The sequence below is a fragment of the Pavona decussata genome, unplaced genomic scaffold (genome assembly GCF_977016875.1).
Source record: "Pavona decussata unplaced genomic scaffold, jaPavDecu1.1 SCAFFOLD_482, whole genome shotgun sequence".
Taxonomy (NCBI): domain Eukaryota; kingdom Metazoa; phylum Cnidaria; class Anthozoa; order Scleractinia; family Agariciidae; genus Pavona; species Pavona decussata.
In genome coordinates this window covers 83507-106591 of record NW_028145816.1, presented here as the reverse complement: position 1 = coordinate 106591, position 23085 = coordinate 83507, and the positions used below count along the sequence as shown (strand labels likewise).

The following is a 23085-nucleotide window of genomic DNA, read 5'->3' as shown; positions in this document are numbered from 1 at the left end:
AGTTCAGAGTAGTCCTTTGAGCTCATTTTTTTCGGTTCCTGTTCATTATTTCGATCCCTTGGCATTTTATTTTCTAATCTGGTCCAATTTTGCCTTCCAACAGCGGGAAAAAGAGCAAGGCGAATAGCGGCGGAAAAAGACTCTTTTAGAGGCGGCACATATCATAAACAGCGGATCTGAAACAGAAATCATTTTACTCTCATCGATCCGCGAAGAAACGTTGGATTTTTCCTCTTGAAGTGAAACTTTTTGCTTACTTAGCGTTGTAAAACGAACGAAAAAATCAGCAATGGAATAAAAGGACTGGTTATTTCCAAAGAGGCGAGTATATTTAAGCTTAAGTCTTATATTTGATTTTGTTGACAAAACTTTGCTGACTTTTGCAAGATATTTTTTTGCAGTGTTTACACTGCAACTTGTTTAACTTAAGCTACTGCTAACTTCAGAAAAGTCTCTCGAGCTCATTTTTTCGGTCCATGTTCGTTATTTCCCTTGGAGGTTTATTTTCTAATCTCATTCCTTTTTGCTTCATGTAAGAAAATTTGGTTCTCAGGTATAATTTTTAGTCAGTGAAACAGACGTCCGGTAACACTTTTTTATCCACTTAGCTAGGATAAGCTAAGTACTGACAAGTTTTTCTCGCATATATTTCTAATTTTTGCATTTATTTCTGACAATCTTCGCAGAGAACAAACACAAATACTGGGATATTTCTTTTCAAAAAACGTTGAAAGCGAATGTAAAATTAGTCAATAGTGTGACCTCATTTTCATCATAACATCAAGCGTACGCAAAATTTGTTCGCTTGTTTGTACAAATTTTTGAAGATCGTCGTTTAGTTTATCTCTGTTCTGATTGTTATGAATTATCACAGTTTTTTTTTTCCATTTATTACTCCAGGATACATGTATATTTTAAGTCTGTTTCATGGTTATTGTAGCCTTTTTCTCTTAGGTTTTTGTTGATAAACAACATTTGCCAGACAGTGACAGTTCGCCTCGATCATCTTTAAAACTAAAAAGAATAATAACAACAACAAAAATACTTTGAACGTGAAGAAAACTATCAAAACTCGATAAATAGCCAATCCCGTCCTGAATATTTACCTACAGTTTACATAATGTTTTGATATTTTTTTTGTACCCCCCACTCACATCCATCTAGCTTAGAATGTCAGTTCTGCTGAAATGGGTTTTTGGGTTTCAAGAGGATACCTTATTACCTTTATGTACCTTGTTGTATAGCAGATAGTATTTTTATTTGCATGAGGCCGAGTAGAGTTAAGGTTTAATTTTCAAGCGTCAGGGGTATTTTGCAGAATACCGAACGTTGAATCTATGGAAGTCCTTTAATGCAGTGGCTGCCATAACAACAAATTAAAGCTAACCGTCTGTATAATCACTGCTTAGCCCTAAACAGAAAAGAAAAGTGCTTAGACCTTGATAACTTTGTTCATTTCTTTCCATTCTTTATCTTCGTAATTTCATAGTGAGCTAGTCACAGTCGTCTTCTAAATTTCTTTGTCTGATTTGTCATGAAATCTGAAAACATTCCATTTTATAGATCTAGAACTGCCATCAGAAATGGCATCTCAGCCACTGAACTGCAGGATAAGTCCTTTCCAGCCAGCTTTCCCCCAGCCACTGCTTTCGTGTGCTTGATGAATCCTGATGCGGTAATCAGACTTGCAAATTCTGGACAATTCAGCATCTCAGAACCTGACCTCATCAAACAATAGCATTATCCAAAACGTGAAAAAAAAAAGTAAAGACGGCATAAAGCTGCTTAAAGGTGAATTTACAGCAGCTTTCTGCTAGCTTTAACTAGAAGTAAATTTCTTTTTTCATGCTGTGTAGGGAAAAATTTAAAAATCATCATAGGCACCATCTGCATAAATTATGAACCTTAACTCAGGAGTGTTTTAAGATTTGCCACTGCCTGGGCACAAAAGCCATGCACAGAGGGTGTAACCTTTACTAGTGGGTTTAGATCTTGTGTTTTAATAGCTGTAGCAAAAAATAATTGATGCACAGTTGTAAGCTTTTTATTTATCATCACAGATCATGACAGATGTGATGAAAACACAGTATGGCTCATGAATCACTTTGTTAATGGAAGTTCTTGTTGAGGCAATTCATAAACTTGTAAATTATCCATTCTTGTGTGAAAGCTTCTGACTGTGCACTTTTCCCATCGAGGGATAGATCCAGTTGTGTATTAAATTTTTTACCTTTTGGTAAATGTTGATGTGATGGCAGGAGCCAAATTGAATGGGCACTCGCTGAGCATATAAAATTTTTCTTCAGCAGTGAAGATTTTAATTAGTTGGCCTGATGTAGGGCTATTGCTCTAGCATGTTGTGTACAACAGAGATTGGCCACTGGATGTCTGGGCCTACAATAGCTGTGTTTATAAGCAACAGTCAGCACTGTCACTCAATCATTCTTATAACTATTGAATTGATAGAGGCTACAGAAATATGCTGAACAAGGGGCATTCCCTGTATACTTTACAGTGCAACGAACTCAACTGGGGCCACCCAACATTGATCAGCCAATCACAGGTCACGTTCACAACAAAGGAGTCTGGCTTTGGTAGTTGGTAAACCAATCAAAAACGAGAGCATTTCTTTAAATTTCAAAGAGTCAGTCTTATCGGTGGCCCCGGTTGAGTTTGTTGCACTGTACATGTAAGACAAAATCTCGCCTTACCTTTAGTTATATATATATTTTTTACAAAGCCTGAATATCAGCTGTTTCCCATCTCTCACCAATCATTTAGAGAGATTAGAGACTGATATTCAGGCCATGTTTAATGCAACCAGACCCTTTTGATAACTGTGATTTAACAGACAAAAGGTGAAACGTCTTATCAGCCATCTCTTTTAATTGAAAGAAAAATTTAAAACTTGGTAGTGGGTAATGAATTATGAAATATGTACAGTTATTTATTTTTACAGTGCAATCTCAGTTATTTGAACTATTAAATAAATGTTTTTCAGCACTCCCAATTCTTTGAACAGATAGTTGTTAATTCTCTTGGATTTGCTTCAGGCAGTTTTTTGCCTCCTATTTTTTGAACAAAATTTATTTTCCCTAGGAAGTTAAAAAAAAATTGGTACTTCCACTGCAGTGATTGCCACATTACATTATTATGAAAATGTTAATATGCCAAGTAAATTGTTTTCTTTTACTTTGTTTTGATTATCCAATAATAACTGTTACTTTTCATGGGTTTTGTGACATCAGTAACCAGTGCTACAGTTTTGTACACCTTATCACATAGTCTGGTATAACTTTTTCAGTAACATAAGGAAAAACACTAAATAATATTATTTTCCTTTTCCATTCTGTACAGTGTTTATGTAAAATCTTTATTTATATAGAAATAGTTTAATCCACTGATTGTTTTGGAGAAAAAAGTGATAAAATGCTTTTAATTTGAAATATTTCAAGCAAAGTATAATGTTGTACATCATTTTGTGAATTCAGAAGAGGACTATTGCTATACATCAACTCTCTTTAGGCACTCTTGTTCCTTCTATTTTTTTCTCTCGGAAAAACAGGATGATGAAAATTAAAGTAAGGAATATTTTTTAGAAAATGCTTATTAAAATTAATGATACATGGTTGGTATTTTGCTGTGTAAAAATGAATGGGACTTCTCAGATGAGGTGCTATCCATAAACTGGAGTGATGAGGCTGCAGGAGTGTAGTGTTTAGCAGTCTAATGACTTCTTAAATTGGGATTTTCCTTGTAAGGACAGAAAGGTTAATGAGTTGGAGCAAGGCCTGTTCCTTAATTGAGAAACCAGATAAATAAAACCTGCAGTGTAAATTTTTGTGGTGGAAGGAAACTGCTTAGTTTTCTTTTCAGTACCACCTCAGTTAGGAAATGTGGTCCATGAAAGGTAAAGAAAAACTCTTTGACCTTGGCAGGATTAAAACCTATGACCCCAGGATTTTGTTGATCACTGATGGACCAAAATTAATCTCTTCACTAGGGTAATGCAAAATTTAAGTGGTTTCCTTCCCAAACAGAAATTTACACTCCAAGGATAATTTTCTGATTTCTCAGTTGTATAGTCAGTACTGCACAGCACAAAATTTCATTATCCCTTAATTGTTGTGTTATATCCAACTTTACTCCAAGTTAACTCTCATGTAGCAAAGTGTAGAAAAACTGCTGGGGATAACCGGCTCCCATAACTGCCTGATGGATTTTTTTTGGTAAAGATTTTGACAGGGACAGTTGAGGATTTGTACACAATTGTTAATTGATTCTATGTCAAACAATTTACTAACTTAATTTAAAACCAGGTACAAATGACTAGGGACTGAATTTTTTTTTCCGTTGAATAATTAGACTTATGACATTTATTGCATTCAACATAGAAAGAACGCACTCCTTTCACAGATTGGAGTTGAGATTGTATGGGAGAACCAAAGTTGATTGCATGAATGAAAGGATATTGAGAAGTATATCTGGCACCCCCAGTAGATAAATTTTTGCAGGGGCAGATGACATCATCACCCCAGCCGGACCACCACTCAGGGTCTTTAAATAACTGAGGAGAAAGTGCTGCCTTTGCTCTGACATCTGCAAATGGTTAAACTTTCTAGTCTTCTCGGATAAGGACGATAAACCGTAGGCCCCATCTCACAATCCTTGTTTGTAAATAACTCTGTGGGACGTTAAAGAGCCCACTCACTGTTCGCAAAGAGTAGGGGACGTAGTTCCCGGTGTTGTGGTCTGGTCTTTGTGCGTATATTATCATGGTTGGGTGGGAAAATGCTCGGAGATATTAGCTGCATTAAGCTACTCTACAATCCGAGGGTAAATAAAGATTGATGATGATGATGATGATCACCAAATTGGCAAAGGAGAGAACCTACGCTGGGATCAAGGTCATCAAATGTACTCTCTGATCCAGTTTTGATAATTACTAGTTTCCATATATACTAAGTAGCAAAAGGCATTCACAAGTAATTGTTGTTTTGACTTTACAATATCAAGAATAAGAGGCAGCTAATTACTGCAATGGTTTCTCTGAACAAAACAGTACCACTTTACACTCTCAAAACAAAGGAACTGATGTGATTGACAGGAAGTTATGAAAGGTTCATGTTTTCCTATCCCTACCGAAACAAATGGGAAAAATTATATACTGCATTCTTAGATTAAGTTAAGAGCAAGAAAAACATCTTGACTCTCTTGTAAATCAATATCAGTTGCATGGAACTGAGCACTTAGTTTGAGTTTATCCAAAAACCAAAATAAACAACTTTAAGTGTACAAGAATAGCTATCAACCTAGGAATAAATTTTTAAAAATGAGCTTTTCAATCTTATTTATTGAATTAATGAGCTACAAGTGCAGTTAGAAAATATAAAAATGGCACAAAGCTAATTTGACTTGAAGAAATATCTCTCCTGTAAGCAAACATCTCCAATGTGCATCTCCCTCAAACAGAACCTAAACATAAAAAAAATCACTCAATTTGACTAGAAAAACTAAAAGATGAAATTTTAAATATTTTGTAAATCCCTATAACTTATAATGACTCGTTTTTCAATTGTTCCACGGTGTACTAGTTTGCGATGATCTCCTAGTATTAGTAGACCACATGAATTGATATAACAACACTGGCCTACTATTGTCCGTATTAGCTTGCAATTTTAATATTATCTTGGTTAAAGATTGCTTTTAAGAAATTGCTCCCTCGTCAGAAAAAAACACTACAAACAGTTTAAAGGTGTGTATGCATACATAAATATTTGAAGTTATCTTACCTCCTTAATTGACAGACCTGTCGGACCTTTCACCTTCCACCGACACAACAAAATTCCTTCTAGTTTTGACATTTATCACACTAAAAGTTTTCCTTCAAATCTGCTGTTAAAGGGAACATTTCCACACAGTCGCGCAGGAAAAATAACACGAGGCGTAGGAAAAATTCGATCGCTTCCAAACCTGAAAACTTATGCAAAAATTAAAAAGATCCTTTCTTTTTTTATCCATCATCCTAATACAGGAAGATATCTGAACACTGCTTTTTTTATCCTGTTTTATCCAAATCTCTAGAACGAAGCAAACACAACTAAAATTCGCCTCTTCGCTCTTCTCAGGTAGGTACTTCATATATGGTAATTATTAATAATTGTCATATATGAAGTACCTACCATACCAGCGCCCATTTCGCTGGATAAGGGAAATGCGGGCTCGGAGAACGAGATTGCCGCCATTTTTTTTAAATGATGGATCTGGGTACTAGGAGTCTAGGATCAGGAATCGGAAAACCTTAAATCTCTCTCCTTCTCCACAGAGGCTCCATCAGTGGAGAAACGTAGAAAAAAGGAGGGGAAAGGAAGGAAAACGGGGGAAATATTTCTCTCCTCCAGGCTCTACTCGTTTAATTTCCCTCTCCCCAGGCTTTCTAAGAAGCCTCTGCGGAGGAGAGAGACCTTAAATAACATAGTCTCCTTCGCAGCCAGTGTCGTCACGCTACGCTCCGTGGGGAGGATCGTTGCGTGACGACCCTAATAACGGCTGCGAAGGAGACTAGCTATAGATAACAAGGACTGGAACCAGATTTCAGAGCCCAGTGCTTTTCGCGAAAACGTGGGTTTGGTGGGGGTGCCTATTCTCGCGGGCTCACAAACCTGGTTCCAGTACTTGTTATTTAAGGATTTTCCTAGGAATCTCATTCCCATTCAAAAACGCGCGTGGGCTCTGAGGACGAGATTGGAGTACATTAGCGCAAAGATCAACCAATCACCAACCCTTGCTCGGTGAAAGGAAAATTAAGAAAAAATGCCCTCTGTTACAACAAATCAGGAGCCGATGATCATGGGCTCCTGGTATTACATTGTTGATGGGGAGTTTGCTGCATATGCATTAAAATATATATATAGCTTTAGAAAGGATGAGGAACTACGTCCATACGATAAGCAGATTTCTATAAATGCTAGCAAAAAAATTGGAGCTCCGCTTTTAGGCTTGGCTAAATATATATATTATTGTTCTTTGAACCAATAAAGCTTCATGTATGTTTGTAGCGGGTTAACATAATCATTAGGAGAATTTGGATGGTATGCAATCGACAAGAAGGTCGTGTCTGAAACAGGTTAGGAAAAATCAAATATTTTGGTCTGAAATTAGGCAAGAGTTTCAAGAGACGCACTACCCCCTGAGCTGTGGCAAGTTGTAAGTGTAGCCATTATTAATTGTCAGTAAAAGACGCCTGACTGTCACTGTGTCTTAAGCATAATCGAACTGTCATTTAAAACAAAATACTAACTTTGGCTAGTTTGGCGCTACAAAACCCTTTTCTATTTTACCTAAAGGTTGGTGTTGAAACAGGGATTTTGCGCGGAATGAAAGGAGAAAATACGATGGATAATCGCCTGAGGGTGCTCCTTGTTTATTTGTGTATTCTTGTCTTGCGGTCCAAAGTCATTTAGCTGTTAAAATCGTTGCGCCACGGGTGCAGATAGTCGGGCACCAGAAACAATCATTAAATACAAAAATAATTTACTGTGAAGGTAGAGAAGCATGCGTGGCGCAGTATTATGCTACATGCCCTCCGGGGATGAGGGCTTAGGTTCAAATCTACCTTGGAACCGAATCTCAAAGCGAAACAAACATTTTTGGTAGAGCTTTGAATTCATTATTGTTTCCTCATCGTTTGTCAGTTATTATCTTAAGCTTGGCACTTTCAAATAAAAAGCGGCTATGAACAATGGCCAATTTTTTTCTTCTCAAAGCGAAGCGAGTTTGTATTATGCTATTAAGGTTTTTTGAAGCGCTCAAGTGAACAACCTCGGCTTGTGGCAATCAGATTCCATCTGATCTAATATTCCTTACAGTCTCAGAGAGGAGTCATAAAGCTATTTACGTGAGTACCAACATAAAATTACAGTTAAGCAATGGAGGACTTTTTCCGTGTTTACATAGCCTCATCTAAACACGAGGGGGTTGGGAGAATTCGAGACAGATATGCAAACCCAAGACGCAGTCGAGGGTTTGCATAACTTTCGAGAATTCTGCCAACTCCCCGAGTGTTTAGATGAGGCTATGTAAACATGGGAAAGAAAGTCCTATTGCTTTTGTAAAATATTTCTAAAAAAAATGATTCGACAAATGAAGGGAAATTTTATTTATTTATTTCTTGATTGAAATAGATGTTCACAGTACATGCCCTGGACAATCATATTTGCTACCAGCCAATGAAAACGCGCATATGACAACACATGAACCAATCAAAATTTGCGTTATCAAGTTGAAATTTGTGGCAAGCATCAGCGAGCCCCGTGTGGATGACGGCGATTTCAGCTTTGAATTCTCGTAAATCTTTCAGAAAAATACCGAACTTTTGGTGAAAGCTAGAAGAAATGTTCAAAATATGCGATTATGTAAGGAAAGAACTTCAAGATGAGGAGTTTATTGAAGCTTAAAATTAATGTCACTGTGCATGATCGCTCTTGAAAGTTACGTGAACTAGTCCGATGTGGCAGCCTGAGATGGCTGAGAAGTCGAATCGTTTCATCGTGCCTTGTGAAGTTTTGCTGTTTAGGAATCATAGCACAAGCAGCGGATCCAGACTGTGAAGTTGATGCTGGTAATAGTAATCGTAACAGTAGATTATTACGCTGAAAAAGTCTCGGAGAAAATACATTTTATACAAATTTGACAGCCAAAACACGGCAATCGGCCGTACAAAGTTTGATTTGAAACATTTATAGTCTGTAGCATAAAGTTTTGTGTTCTTTTTTGTGTACATTTTTTGAAAACAGAATGTCTTTTGGAGAATTAAATTGTGGTACTCCGATGCAAAAATTACCTTGAAACACGTTTACTGCGTATTTGTTGCATATTTTGTCGTCTTCAAATGAGCTCTCTCGACGAGGTTGTCTAGCGAGGCAGGCAAAGCGCTGTGGTTCTTCTTCCCTTTGCTTTTTTCCCTCGGGATCAGGAGAAAGGAGATAGGCAAACCCGATCAAAATTTTGGGAACTTTTCTCCATTTCCTTAACAGTTGTACTTAAAATTACTTTGCGAGTCTTGCGAAAGCTTTGAAATGTTTTCAAATTGTGCCGGGAGACACAGAAAACGTGACATCACAACCGTATTTACATACTCTCATCAGGAGCCCATTACCCGGAGCGTACAACTTTCATGCCGAGTCTGTGAAACGGCGTTTTCACAAGTAGAGTTATTTTTAAACAAGCCTTTCCCGCGAATTAGTTTTGGGTAACCAATCACAAGCGATTGTGTAAGAGACTGTTATTACGTAACTAGAATGACTCGTCCACATGTTGACGGGTCAACGCGACTATAACAAAGCCTTCAACGGTACCTTAAATCTGCTTAGTGATGACGTTTTTCTTGATCATAAAGGGAAAAACTCAAATATACTGAATGGAGGTTTTCTGAGCCATAAGGAGAAGTTTTTCATATGCCATTGGGTATGCTAGCTCTGTCGCATTTTTTTAGAGTTACCGGCTCGGACTTTAAACTGCAAGATATCAGACAGCGCATTAATAAATGCTATGACGACATGGGATCCGTGGATTTCGTAACTTGTGATTTCATGCTTATCTGCAGTGAGATTGCAGGATGTTCGTTTATCACGTATATGAGTCCAATAAATCCGCATCTTTAGGAGACAGCGCTAAACATATGTCATCTCTGAAGACATAGGATCCGTGGAATTCGTTGCTCGTGATTTCATGCTCGTGCTATTTATCTACATCGAGATTGCAGGGTGTTCGTTTATCACGTATATGAGAGTCTAATAGCTCCACGTCTTTACAAAGTTGATCATTGTTGTCTCTCGCTTTCGAGAGGTTTGGCCTCTTGCAGTTTTTCTTTTCAGCTCCGTTGCCTCCTGACTGAACGACAAGTATTATGTTTTATCTCCATTGTTTTGTGGGTAAGCTCGCATCCGGTAGATATTAAAAGCAAAGACAGTCGGCAACTGTAATGCGAGTCTCTAAGATGCTCCAGAGATTTCTTCTGACAAATGTTTAGTGTTTGTTTTTGCAAAACGATGCAAAACATTCTGGCAATCTGAATGTTCCACTTGTGATTTCACCGGCTGTGTTCCGGCGTAAATCGGACTATCCAGTCGCCACTCGCCGTCTGGAAAAATTATAAGGCGAACAGCCTGAGCCAGTACTGGAATCGAACATAAGGGTCTTCGAGTGGTAATGAAAAGAGCCAACATCAGTTCATTTGTCGCGGGTCCTTGTTCCACAAGAGATTCAGGGAAGGGGGACAAATCTGACACGAGAGATCGCACCTCGCAAAAATAACCCGCACTGCTTACAACTTGACTCCATTCCCGCAGCCGTTCATCTCCTTCCATAATTTTCTTCAATGAAGATTCTTTCGATGCCGCCTGCAGAAATTTTAGTTCTTGTCTGAGCTCTAGGCTTAGTCGTAAGGCTTTCTTTACTGAAGCGCTCTTGTCGACTAAAGAATTGTTGTGACCCTCCGGACCTTCCTCGGCCGCCGGAGACGAACACGTAGCTGACTCTTCAACTTCTAAACGGGGTTCATTTGTTTTAAAAGGATTTTCTACGTCCTGATCGGACCTCTTCATTGTTTTGCAATACTATTTAAGGCCTATTTGACCATTGTGAAAACCGTCAGAGCGATATATCGAAGGGAGACTCGCGTATATTCGCACTCAGAGATAAGCTTATGCAAAGGTAGGCCGCAACTTCACATGTTGAAAGTGAAAATAAAACGCATGGTATTGTGGGAAGGCCATCTGATGGAAGGGTGGATTGAAATGATGGAAAACGACAAGTGGAGAACGGAATAAAGTACCAAAAAAATCGTAGCTTCGCCGCCATTTTATTTCTAATCAGATTTGTTTCGATGCAGACGTCACCATAAAACAGTAATTTTCGCAGGAAAGGCGTATCTAAAAATAAAACTACTTGTGAAAACGCCGTTGCACAAATATAAGGAAGTTGTACGCTCCGGGTAATGGTTTCCTGCTCTCATCTTAACACACCTATCGACCAATGAGAGCGCGCGTACTATCTCAAATATTTTATAATGTACTGTATTGTGAAACTATGTCAGTGTTTTTCTTTATCTTGGAGAGCGTTTTTCAAGTCATACTTTCTTGTGAGGTTCATACAAAGGTTGAGGCTACTAATTTGCATAATTGGGAAATGGTAGTATTTGGAAGAAGCGCCACGGTCTTGAAACCATTGACATATTGGGAATATTATGATAGACATTTCGTATTCAAATTAGAAACTGATACTAGAAAAGGAAAAAATGTGTCTTTGCCAATAAACACGATTTCATTTAAGATTTCCGTCTTATTAATGATGCAAGATTTTTATCGCAGAAAAGACAGCCCCTTGCAATTGTAGTTTACTTGTATAACCTTCGGTACTAAAGAAAAGCAAGGTTTAAGGTGAATAATTTAGCTTGCTGCTGATTATTGGCATATCGTGAATATTAACTGACATTTTGTATCCAAATTTGAAACTGATATACAGAAAAGGGAAAAACTGTTTTCTTTTTCAACGAGCAACATGATTTCGTTTAAGATTCTCGTATCATTTATGGTGTAGAGTTTTTAATGGAAAAAGACTGAGCACTATAAAAGGAAAACAAGTTTGAGGGAGAACATAATTTGCGTAGCATGTGCTCGATGACATATAGGGAATACTGTTGGACATTTTTTGTCAAATTAAAAACGATGCTAATTATTTCTTTTCAGAGAGAATCATGCTTACGGTTTGAATACGCCTTTGATAAAATTGTGGGATAAAGTCAATTTTTAAATTAATAAATAGTTAAAACTATTTTGACGACTTGAACAAAAAGCTTAGCCTTTGTGTAAGTATCTTCAACTGCAGGAAAAAGGAACTATAAAATTTCATAAGAGTATTAATTTTTATCACAAATTTAACGCGGCCATTGTCATCCTTTGTACCATACATGGAAAGTTTTAATATCTTCTTTCTAATTCACGACGTGTCGTCCTTTTTAATTACGAACGCATTAAGAATTTTAATATACAAGAGCTGAGTTATTGAGATCAAATGACCGAAATGTTGTCCAAACCACGACAAGTCCTGAGGCCATCTAGACCTAAAAAGCTAAATATTCATACCATTTGGCTAAACACGCTTATAGCAAAAACGCTCCTATAGCTTATGTAGGAGAGTCGAATTTTGAAGTCCTACCCCTCCCCCTAGATCAACTGGCTAGCTTCCTTCATAATATTGCTTTTTTGATCTTTCATAATGGCAAGAAACGTCTCTCAGAAATCGTTGTGTTTGACAATCTTTTAAGCTAAATGTCTCGGAGTCAGCGCTTTTATATTAAAATTAAATGCTAATACGTAATACGTTCGTAATGAAAAACGAGCCCTCATGGTGAATTGGAAAAAAAAGATATTCAAAACTTTCCATGCATGACGCACAAAAGAACGTCTTCTTTACATTTGTGATTAACAAGGATAAGTCTTGTTTAACTTTAAGAGCGGTTTTGACCGCGGCAGCCTCCTTAGTTTGAAGAAGAACATAGATTTTGATCACTTTTAGCTGAATAGAGTGAGGCTGGTCTGGAATTGGTTATAGTTGTCACGAGTAAAGTGGAGTTGAAAGCCCTAGCGAAGTCCTACTCACATGTTCGACATATTCATATCGGTTGCTGAACCAATTTGGCTTCTTGTATGTTTGTAGCGGGTTAACATGATCATTTGGAGAATTTGGATGGTATGCTATCGACAGGATGGTCGTGTCTAAAATAGTTTAGGGAAAAAAATTTGATCTGAAATTAGGCAAGAGTTTTAAGAAGCGCGATACCCCCGGTGGCAAGACGCAGTTGTAGTCATTATTATTTGTCAGTAAAAGACGCGTTACTGTCTCTGTGTCTTAACCATAAGCAAACTGTAAGGCTCTATGTCAAATCAATTAGGGCGAATTATCGAAGCAACCAATTGCAGCAAGTGAAAGGAGTTACATGCAAAATGCAGGTGCAGCCTTAATTTGCAAGTAAAAGAAGCATTAGTGTTCCGGTGTCTTAACCATAAGCGAACTGTCAGCTACGGGTTAAACACATTCTGTATTTTGGATTGTTCGAAGCTACACAAACGGTGTCCATCCTAGCAAAGGTACGTTTTGAAATCAGTTATTGACGGCCGAGTTTAAATAATGAGTTAAGGGTTTCCAGTAACAAGAGAAATGTTAATGTATGTAGTACGGTAAAGGTCATGGCGGTTCAGTACCAAAAAACAAGAAGAAAAAAGGTTCAGCGAGAATAATTTTCCACTCAATTCGCTATTGACTTATTGAGAATATCATAACACGAGGTGTGAGGTGAGGTGTGATTATCAAAGTATCTTATCAGAGTATGCTTAAAGGAAAGGAAAACAAAAAGGCCGGGGGAGAATGATTTGAATCTGCTCATTGACATATTGGAAATATTATAATAGACATTTCGTATTCAAACTAGAAACTGATACTAGAAAAGGAAAAATGTTTTCTTTCTCAAAAAAACTGGATTTCGTTTAAGATTTCCGTTTTATTAATGATGCAAGATCTTTATCGCAAAAAAAGACATTTACTTGTAATTGTAGTTTACTTGTATAACCTTCTACAAAAAGAAAGCGAGGTTTGGGGTGAATAATTTAGCTTGCTGCTGATCATTGGCATATTGGGAATATTAACTGACATTTTGTATCCAAATTTGAAACTAACATTCAGAAAAGGGAAAAACTGTTTTCTTTACCAAGAGCAAAATGATTTCCTTTAAGATTCTTGTCTCGTTTATGGTTTAGAGATTTTAACGGAAAAAGATAGCACTATAAAAGGAAAACAAGTTTGAGAGAGAATATATTTGCCTAGCATCTGCTTGTTGACATATAGGGAATATTGTTGGACATTTTGTGTCAAATAAAGAACGATGCTAATTATTTCTTTTCAGAGAGCATCATGCTTACGGTTTAAAGACACCTTTAATAAAAATGTAAAATAAAATCAACTGAACTATTTTGACGACCTGCATCAAAATCTAATTCTTCAACTGGAGGTAAAAGGCACTATAAAATTTAACAAGAGTATTACTTTTTATTACAAATTTAACGTGGCCATTGTTATCCTTTGCACCATATATGGAAAGTTTTAATATCTTCTTTTTAATTCGCCACGTGCGGTCCTTTTTCATTACGAACGCATTAAGAATTTTAATGTAAAAGCGCTGAGTTATTGAGATCAAATGAACGAAATGTTGTCCAAAACACGACAATTCCTGAAGCCATCTAGACCAAAAAAGCTAAATATCCATACACTTTGGCTAAACACACTTATAGCAAAATCACTCCTATAGCTTATGTAGGAGAGTCGAATTTTGAAGTCCTCCGCTCCCCCCCCCCCCCCCCCCCCCAGCTCAACTGGCTTCTTTCCTTCGTAATATTGCTTTTTTTTAATATTCCATAATGGCAAGAAACGTCTCTCAGAAATCGTCATGTTTAACAATCCTTTAAGCTTAAAATCTCCGAGTCAGCGCTTTTGTATTAAAATTAACTGCTAATACGTAATACGTATTAGAAAAACGAGCCCTCATGGTGAGTTGGAAAAAAAAGATATTAAAACTTTCCATGCATGACGCAAAAAATAGCAACGTCTTCTATAAATTGGTGATTAACAAGGATAAGTCTTGTTTAACTTTAAGGGCGGTTTTGACCGCGGCAGCCTCCTTAGTTTGAAGAAGAGCATAGAATCTGACCACATTTGGCTGAATAGGGTGAGGCTGGTCTGGAATTGATTTTAGTTGTCACGAGTAAAATGGAGTTGAAGGCCCTAGCAAAGTCCTGCTGACATGTTTGACGTATTCATATCGGTCGTTGAACCAATTTAGCTTCTTGTATGTTTGTAGCGGATTAGCATGATCATTTGGAGAATTTGGACGGTATGCAATCGACAAGAAGGTCGTGTCTGAAATAGGTTAGGAAAAATTTTGGTCTGAAATTTGGCAAGAGTTTCCAGAAGCGCGCTACTCCTTGGTGGCAAGATGCAGTTGTAGCCATTATTATTTGTCAGTTAAAAACGCCTGACTGTCTCTGTGTGTTAACCATAAGCAAACTGTAAGGCTCTATATGAAAGCAATTAGAGCGAATTAACGAACAAACCAATTGGAGCAAGTGAAAGGAGTTACCTGTGAAATGCAGGTGCAGCCTTAATTTGCAAGTAAAAGAAGCATTAGTGTTCCGGTGTCTTAACCATAAGCGAACTGTTAGCTACGGGTTAAACACATTCTGTATTTTGGATTGTTCGAAGCTACACAAAGGGTGTCTATTCTAGCAAAGGTACGTTTTGAAATCAGCTATTGACGGCCGAGTTTAAATACTGAATTGAGGATTTCTAGTAACAAACAAAATATCCCTGTTGACTTCTTTCGAGAAACGGATTTTCCGCTGTCTTTAGTTTGTATGTTGTCCCGTGCGGAACTCTGTGAGCCCACGACAGAAGAATCTCCAGTGGAGATGTCGATGAGCAACTGGTCGACAACTTTCGTGCCGCCATTGCCGCCATGTGCTTCGGTCATGACTGATTGCAGCCTATTGTGACCGTGTAATCGCAAAGTCCAGTGGACTTTTAGTCGCAATGACAAGGATGTTACCTTTGCTTCTTTTCGCATTGATTTCTGGGATTGGATTGTGCAATCTCTTGGGATCCCTACACTAAATGATGACGAAATAGAATACATGGCTGCTCAGTACCAGAAAAACAAGAAGAAAAAAGGTTAAGCGAGGATAATTTCCCACACATTTAGTCATTGACTTATCATAACACGAGGTGTAATATTAAAATATCAGAGTATCTTATCAGAGGGAGGCCGAGGGAGAATGATTTGAATCTGCTCATTGACATATTGGAAATTTTATAATAGACATTTCGTATTAATATTAGACACTGATACTAGAAAAGGAAACAAAATGTTTTCTTTGCCAAAAAACACGATTTCATTTAATATTTCCGTCTAATTAATGATGCAAGATCTTTATCGCAGTAATGACAGCTACTTGTAATTGTAGTTTACTTATATAACCGTCTACAAAAAAAAACTATGGGGAAACTATACATTTTTCAGGAAAATAAAGCTCCAAATTGGATAAAAATGCCATACATTACCTTGTATTTTACTGTCTTTTAGAATAACTGTTGCTTAATTATCTCTAAAAATTGCGTGGTTACACCCAATTCAATTTTTGGATTTCAAAAACCCTTGCTAGGATCTACTGTCCCCGCATAGTCATAAACCGCACAAAAATACATTTTTTTTTATTAGTAGGCACCGTTCTTAGGGTATTTGCCTGTTCTTCTTTGCAGGTTTTCCTTTCTTTGCCAAGTAATACCAATGTTGTGATAATCAGTGTTTATCAAGGATGGACGAATGGTTTCTTAAAGCCCTTATTTTACACGTTTCCTTACTGTGGATAAGAGGAGGTAAGTGTCAAGCCGATTTTTCTCATGGGATAAAATTAGAGCATACATGATATTACCATTAAATTATTGTAAGTAAATTAGTAAACACAGAGAATATGCAGATTTGTTGAACTACTGCGGATAGTACAAAAAAATGAAACCCAGGGAGAGAAGGATGGGTAAAGCTAGGAAAGAAAGACCGCAGCTGACCTTTGAGCAACACTGTCACACTAAATAACCGAACGAAGAAACTTTACAAGATAAAAACCACGCAAGGGGGGTTGTGTCCCTTAATAATTGTTTTGACAAAGCCAATCCGATAAATTAAAAGACTGGCTAAGTCCTCAACGGCAAACGACTTTGTGTCATAAGATGTCAAGTAGTATGATGTGATGTAATATGATTATTGATAAGACATTATATCGATGACAAATGGTTGATCACATTGCTGTGTCTGGGAAGATTTGGTGTTATGCTTTTATTGCACTCCTTTGATGATAATCTTATAATCCAAAAAGTACGAGGGTTGTAGTTGTTTTGTTAAAAACAACAAGGAAATATATAAGGGTTATTGACCAAACGCGAAGTCAAGTTTTTGCAAGATTTATTATCGGTGGATTGAATTATTATGTAGTCATGAAAAACTGGGAATCATAGATTTTCTTCAGGATCTAGTTTTACAAAGGCAAAACCCCCTCTAGACTGGTCTTTTTTCCGTCTCCCTCAAAATATTTTAAGTTAGAAAGGTATGACAATTAACGGACAGTAACAGTAACGGACGATATCAAAATTGTTACAAGATAAATTTCCGAAAAAGTCCTGAATATCCTGGCCGTTTGCTCAAATGTTAAGAAAAATGAAGCTATTGAGGTTCCAAGTCACCGCAAGCAGATTCCAAACATCCCCTCCCCTGGTCTAGATACGGGTAAAGGAAGTAAACAATTATGAAGGTCGCAAAATTTTGATTTCATTACAACCCGTAAAACTCGTCATTTTTAGCCGATCGCGCGGTGGCGTAGGTAATAAACATTTTTGAAAAGATTTCGGCCTTCAATTAATAATTAATTAATAATTAAATAATTAATATTTGTATGGCGCAAATTAGCCTGTGTATATGATCAAAGGCGCCTAACAAATTGTATATGTAAAAAATAAAAAATAAATAATAAATAATCAATAATCAATAATTCTTAAATGAAACAATACATTTCGAAAACATTTGCAAACTGATTATTTATAAATGGAGATGATAAATTAGGAAACTACGCAAAACTTTGTGTTCCAAAGACTTTAACTATTAAACAGAACTATGTCAAGGCCGCTAAATTAACATAAAATAGCAAGTGACATAGAGAAAATCTGGAAAGGCCTTCAGGAATTTTCGAGAAAGTTTTTAAATTTTCAGAAAAGTCCGTGAGTGACGTCGACGTTAAGATCTAAAATTACCTATTGTCATCTCAAAACTCGGAACGTAATAGGATTACGTAATCTTTTCGAAACTAGCTTTGTGGAACACTATAAGAAAAGACAACGAAACAGTTTTGCTGTCGTTATTACTGTCGTTATATTGTTCGCAGTTATTTTGATCATGTAATTATAGTGAAAAGTTAGAGCTTAATAGCGGATCGGAAAAAAACCTTGTAATCAAAGGATCGTGGTAATAAAGCATGAAAAGTGAAAAGGATCGTACGGTTATCTGGAAAACATTTAGTAGCTGAGCGAAGATTCATAACAGAACTGAATCAACATGATGAAGGAAAAAAAAAACATAGATGAAGGAACGAGCAAAACGACAAAGGAGGCGAAAAGTACAGCTGTGTACTGGACAATTCCAGAGAGATTCTAAAACAGTCGAAATCGAGAAGCAAAGCAGCATTTACTCAAGCTAGGCACAAGCTCCTGCAACTACTTAATGGGATTTACCAAGCCTTCGACAAGTGCGTGAAGCAAGAGAGCGACCGGATGAATTTTTAGACCGCGTGGTGGCAGACATGACTTGTTATCGGATAAATACGTACAAAGAAACGGCATCACCAACGTCAAGAAATCAACCCAAGAAATGAAAATAATTGAGAAAGAATTCAGCCAAGCTCACAATGTGGAAACGGAATCACAGGAACGTGGACGAGACGAATCATCTAGTGTCGAATATTGTGCTTTTCAGAGATTTGAAGACTTACAAGTCGAAGAGCGAAAGGCTCGAGAGCGCGCCGGGAGATTAGAAGCTAAGCTATTTTTCTCAGTGAAGTACTAGCAATTGAAACGGAAAGAGGAAACCTGGAGACTCGAATCCCAATGATATCGCCACGGTTAACGTCAAAGAAAATCAGTCAGCTCTGGAGACAAAGATCAGCGAGGAGCTCGGCCTAGAAGCAGAATTAGACGACGAGAAGACTCGGAAAACACCGTCAGGCACCGACCACAGCCAGAGGGTCCACTAAGCAAAGCATCAGCGCCCATTTTTTTTTTTTCAAGCCCGTATCGACACAGCAACTGCAGCTCCCGAACACAAGCTACAGTAGCTCAGACAGTACTTATCGGGCGAAGCGTTAAGGGTTATTGAGAATTTGGATCATTAAACCTCTGCTTACGAAGCTACTAAGAGCCGATTAGAAAGTATGGAGGAGGAAGAGGACAGATCGCATTCTATTTGGAGGAACTTGGGGATCTTAAGCCAATCCGATCGGTAACGCCTAAGATATAGAGAGGTTCGCTGATATCCTAGACATCGCAGTTATCAACCTTAAAGAGGCTGGCCGACATGAGGAGTTGGGCAATGGATCACTATATGATTAGCAACAGAGGAAGATGGCAGAGTCAATACTAGCACAGTACCATTGATGGATTTCTGAACGACAGTGCGTAGAAAGATTACAAGAATGGGTTATACAAAAAGCAGATTTCCAGACAGTACCACCTGAGACGCTTCGAGGGATATGGAGCAATTCCAGTACCCGAGGAGAAATCAAACGTTTTCTTGGCCAGACCAGATCACTTGCAGGTACTCCACACCAGTGGCCTAGCAAGAGCCGCCGTACATTCAGAGTCTGGAGAAACAACCACCCCATTTGGTAAGACGAGTTTTAAGATATAGCCGTTGAAAACAGGTGACGGAAAACAGCGCAACAACGTTTTTGCTATAGATCCCTTGGAGAGGCCCATCACGGAATATCGTTCCCACAGTCACGATTTTGTGGTTTGAAGGGACGCACAACAGGGCGTTTTACATTGAAAAGAAAGGAGAGGCCGGAGATTGCAAGAAAGGGCAATATAAGTGAGAGCTACAATCGTCAGCCCCAAACCGTCCATCGTGATGAAACTAGAGTAGCTCCAGTTAGAGATACCACGGAGGCGGAGTCCACACAGGTCTTACCGGAGAGATCGCACACGACAGCAATGCACATGAAAGAAACTAAAGGTGAATATGTCGCACTGAGGTAAGCAACAGCAGTAATCAAAAATGGCGCAAGACGAGTGGTCGTCAGTGCGCTACTGGACGACGCCAGTGGTAAGACGTACATCAACAGTTTAATTAGAACTTCAAGGGTAGAACCGTGGAGTAATTGCTAAAGTTCTAAATGGTCACACCGACAGCCTCGAGACAACAATCCTCGAGCTAAATCTTGAAAGCTTAGATGGAAAGATGTATGTAAATATAGCAGCTTTCACTGCAGAACGCGTTTCAGGGAACATTGGAGTAATCAACTGGGCAAAATACGCGACGAAGTGGGAGTATCTTAAAGGTTTTACTTTACCTTGGAGCACGCCCAATCATCGACGTTTTCGTGAGTATCAACCAGAGAGGGATGTTGGAGGAAAGCCAGTAAAAACAGTTGCACGGCTAACGACCTTCCGATAGACTTGTATCGGTGATGCAAATATAACTCATCAGGGAGGCTATCGAACAAGTTTGGCTCACACTTATTTTATACGTGCTGACGATAAGAGCAGCAACTAAATTGCAAACTCCAAACGTTCTTGGAGATGGAGGTGCTTAGTCACAGCATTGAGACTTCAAATGAGAAATACCGCACTCGAGGACTTAAGCGATCAATCAAATTTGAGAGCAGGCGGTTCGAAGTCGGATTGCTTTGGAAAGACGACCAGTCCGTGTGACCAGACAACTACGAGACAGCCCTGAGACGGTTGAGAAGTACAGAGAAACGAATTCTTAAAGAGCTAGAAGAAAGGTTGCGTAAGGAAGATCCCAAAAAAAAAGAAAAAGCCCCTTGAGTCTTTATACCTTCCGCCGGACAAAGCAACGACGACGACGAGCATTGTGTCTGACGCGGCATCCCAGTGCGAGGGGATCTCCTTGAGCGATGTCATACACCAGGGACCTAGGTTGCAGCGAGAGCTTTTCAGCGTTTGATACGGTTCCCGGGCAACTAATAGAGTTAGTCTGTGGCATAGCAGAGATGTATCTCCGCACAAGTCTTAAACCAGAAGATAGCCGGTATAATGGACTTTTATGGAGATTGCTCGATCAAACCAAGGTACCAGATGAATATGAATTTTTAAATGAGTGGCGTTCGGAATAAATTCGTCGCAACTTCAACCACAGTTCGTCGTACAAGAACATGCGAAGAAGTATCAATAAAATTTTCCACTGGTTACTGTGACAATACTATCTCTGGCAATATTATCTCTAACCATCTCTCAACATATATGTACGATAGCATGAATTCAGTTCCAGACGATAAGACAGCCATAGACTTGTATAATATACTTTCGACGCTGTGGAAGAATGCTGCTATTCACGCACGTAAATGGCTGTCTAATTCAGAAGAATTGTTGTGGGAGATACCAGCAGCGGAGAGTAGATCTAGATAATGGGGGAGCTGCCCTCTGTTAAGACACTTGGAGTACTATGGCTAGAGAGCAAAAACATGTTCATCTTCCGATTGCATCCACCTCGAGATGTGTACAAATGTAAGAACTAATAAAGCGCAGTTTCCTGAGAAGAATAACCACATTTTTCGAACCATTGGGATTTTGGACGCCATATACCTTTCGAGCAAAGGCTTTGTTTCAAGAAATCTGGACCACGGGCATCGACTAGTGAGGAGTCGCTTCAGTTGTAACAGGAAAAGAAGGCTAGGTGGTGGTTCAACAATGAACCAAAGCATTTAGTGAAAATTAAGATCGCGCTGTTTTCAGCCGGTGGACAGGAATTTAAAGTCCGCGAGCCCGTTTAGACAATCGTAGATTCCTCATCAAGTGTGTATGGAGCGGTAGTGTATTAAAAATATGAGCACAGTGGTAGAACTTTTTTCGGTCCACCTAGTGGCTTCCAAGTTAAGAGTTCCACCCCTTACAGCCACACGAATCCCTCGTTTAGAGCAGATGGGCGCAATTCTAGGATTAAGACAAGTGTATCGATATGGAAAGCATTGAAGATTGCAACTCGCAAAATCACGTTTTGGTCGGATATCATGAAAGTGTTATTTTAGATACATGTCCGAAGTAGGACATATAAGCCATTTGTTGGAAACAGAATTGGAGAAGTAAAGTCTCACACAAGTCCGCAACAGCAAAGATATTGTTAACTGAAGAGAACTCAGCTGATCGTCCAACAAGAGGCTTATCAGTAGAGGAGTTAGCGAGTAAGGACACATGGTGGGAAGGACCTTTGTATTTGGAGAGGAAAAAATATGAATGGGCAGTAGATCATATCATGAAACAGCAACGAAAGAGGTCAGGAAACAAGCACGCCTACAAGCAGACTGCAGCAATAGAGGGACAACTGTGTTAGCTATCAAAAACAATGCTACGCAGCGGCCTAAAACGAAAAACTGCGAAGATCTTTCTTCTGTTTCATCTTCCATCCGCAGTTCAAATATGTGTTTTATGTATTTATATTAATATTTTTCTAGAAAAATGTTGGTCGCTCCCTCGGGTCACAAATGTTTGGAAGTCTTCAACAGATTCTCTTAAAGGTGCCGTTGATCCATAATTAAATACAGGTAGTTTTCTGACAGGTATCATGGATAAGTTTGCAAGCACACCACCTTGAAAAACTTGTTTACAAGATGCCTCTATTTATTGTGTTTCTTTATTGATTCTTAACAGCTACTTTGACTCCACGGACAAACCCACCAACCACAAACAGATTAGCGTCTCAGAAAGCGATTCCGGCAACAGGTAATATATGACTTGTATTTTTTGAAGTATATATTACTAAATTTCGGTTTTCAAAATGTAATGTTACATTTGCCGACAACTTTCACATGGAAACTGAGCGACGATGAATAATTTGAAATTTTAAGGACTTTTAAGAGAGCAAGCCATTACAGTTCAGTTTTAAAAAAGTACCATTTCGATTAAAAACAATTTCTCCATTAATGTAGTTTCTATTAATATGCTAAAAGAGATTTTCTTATCATTATGAGCCATTTGAATTAGCTTCTCTATTCCATTTTGTACGCATGCGCTGTGGCATTTGCTAATTGGTTTATTGGCTTGGATTTTTCGTCGGTGACCCTTGTAGGTTTAAAAAATTCGACTTGATCCTTTGTCAGCGACATCAAAGGCGAAATTACGACAGCTATGGATTGTAAGTTCTACCGTTTCACGACATCAAAAACCATTGGTGCAGCTTGGAAAATTAAAGACTTCCCCAAT

General features: G+C 38.3%; 1 protein-coding gene and 1 long non-coding RNA gene across 2 annotated transcripts in view; one reads left to right on the top strand and one right to left on the bottom strand.

Moving 5' to 3' along the window:
* Nucleotides 1-5319: 5319 nt before the first annotated feature.
* Nucleotides 5320-6186, bottom strand: LOC146450183 (uncharacterized). Its single transcript, XR_014860367.1, has 2 exons — nucleotides 5793-6186; nucleotides 5320-5475 (listed from the first exon to the last, which is right to left on the bottom strand). It is a non-coding gene; the product is annotated as an uncharacterized LOC146450183 (long non-coding RNA).
* Nucleotides 6187-13049: 6863 nt separating this feature from the next.
* LOC146450180 (uncharacterized) overlaps nucleotides 13050-23085 on the top strand; it is an 83621-nt gene continuing 73585 nt past the window's right edge. The window contains exons 1-2 of the mRNA XM_085100648.1: nucleotides 13050-13148; nucleotides 16366-16482. Coding sequence (XP_084956774.1) covers nucleotides 16422-16482 — 61 coding nt within the window. The 5' untranslated portion in view covers nucleotides 13050-13148; nucleotides 16366-16421. The remainder of the gene's footprint in view (nucleotides 13149-16365; nucleotides 16483-23085) is intronic.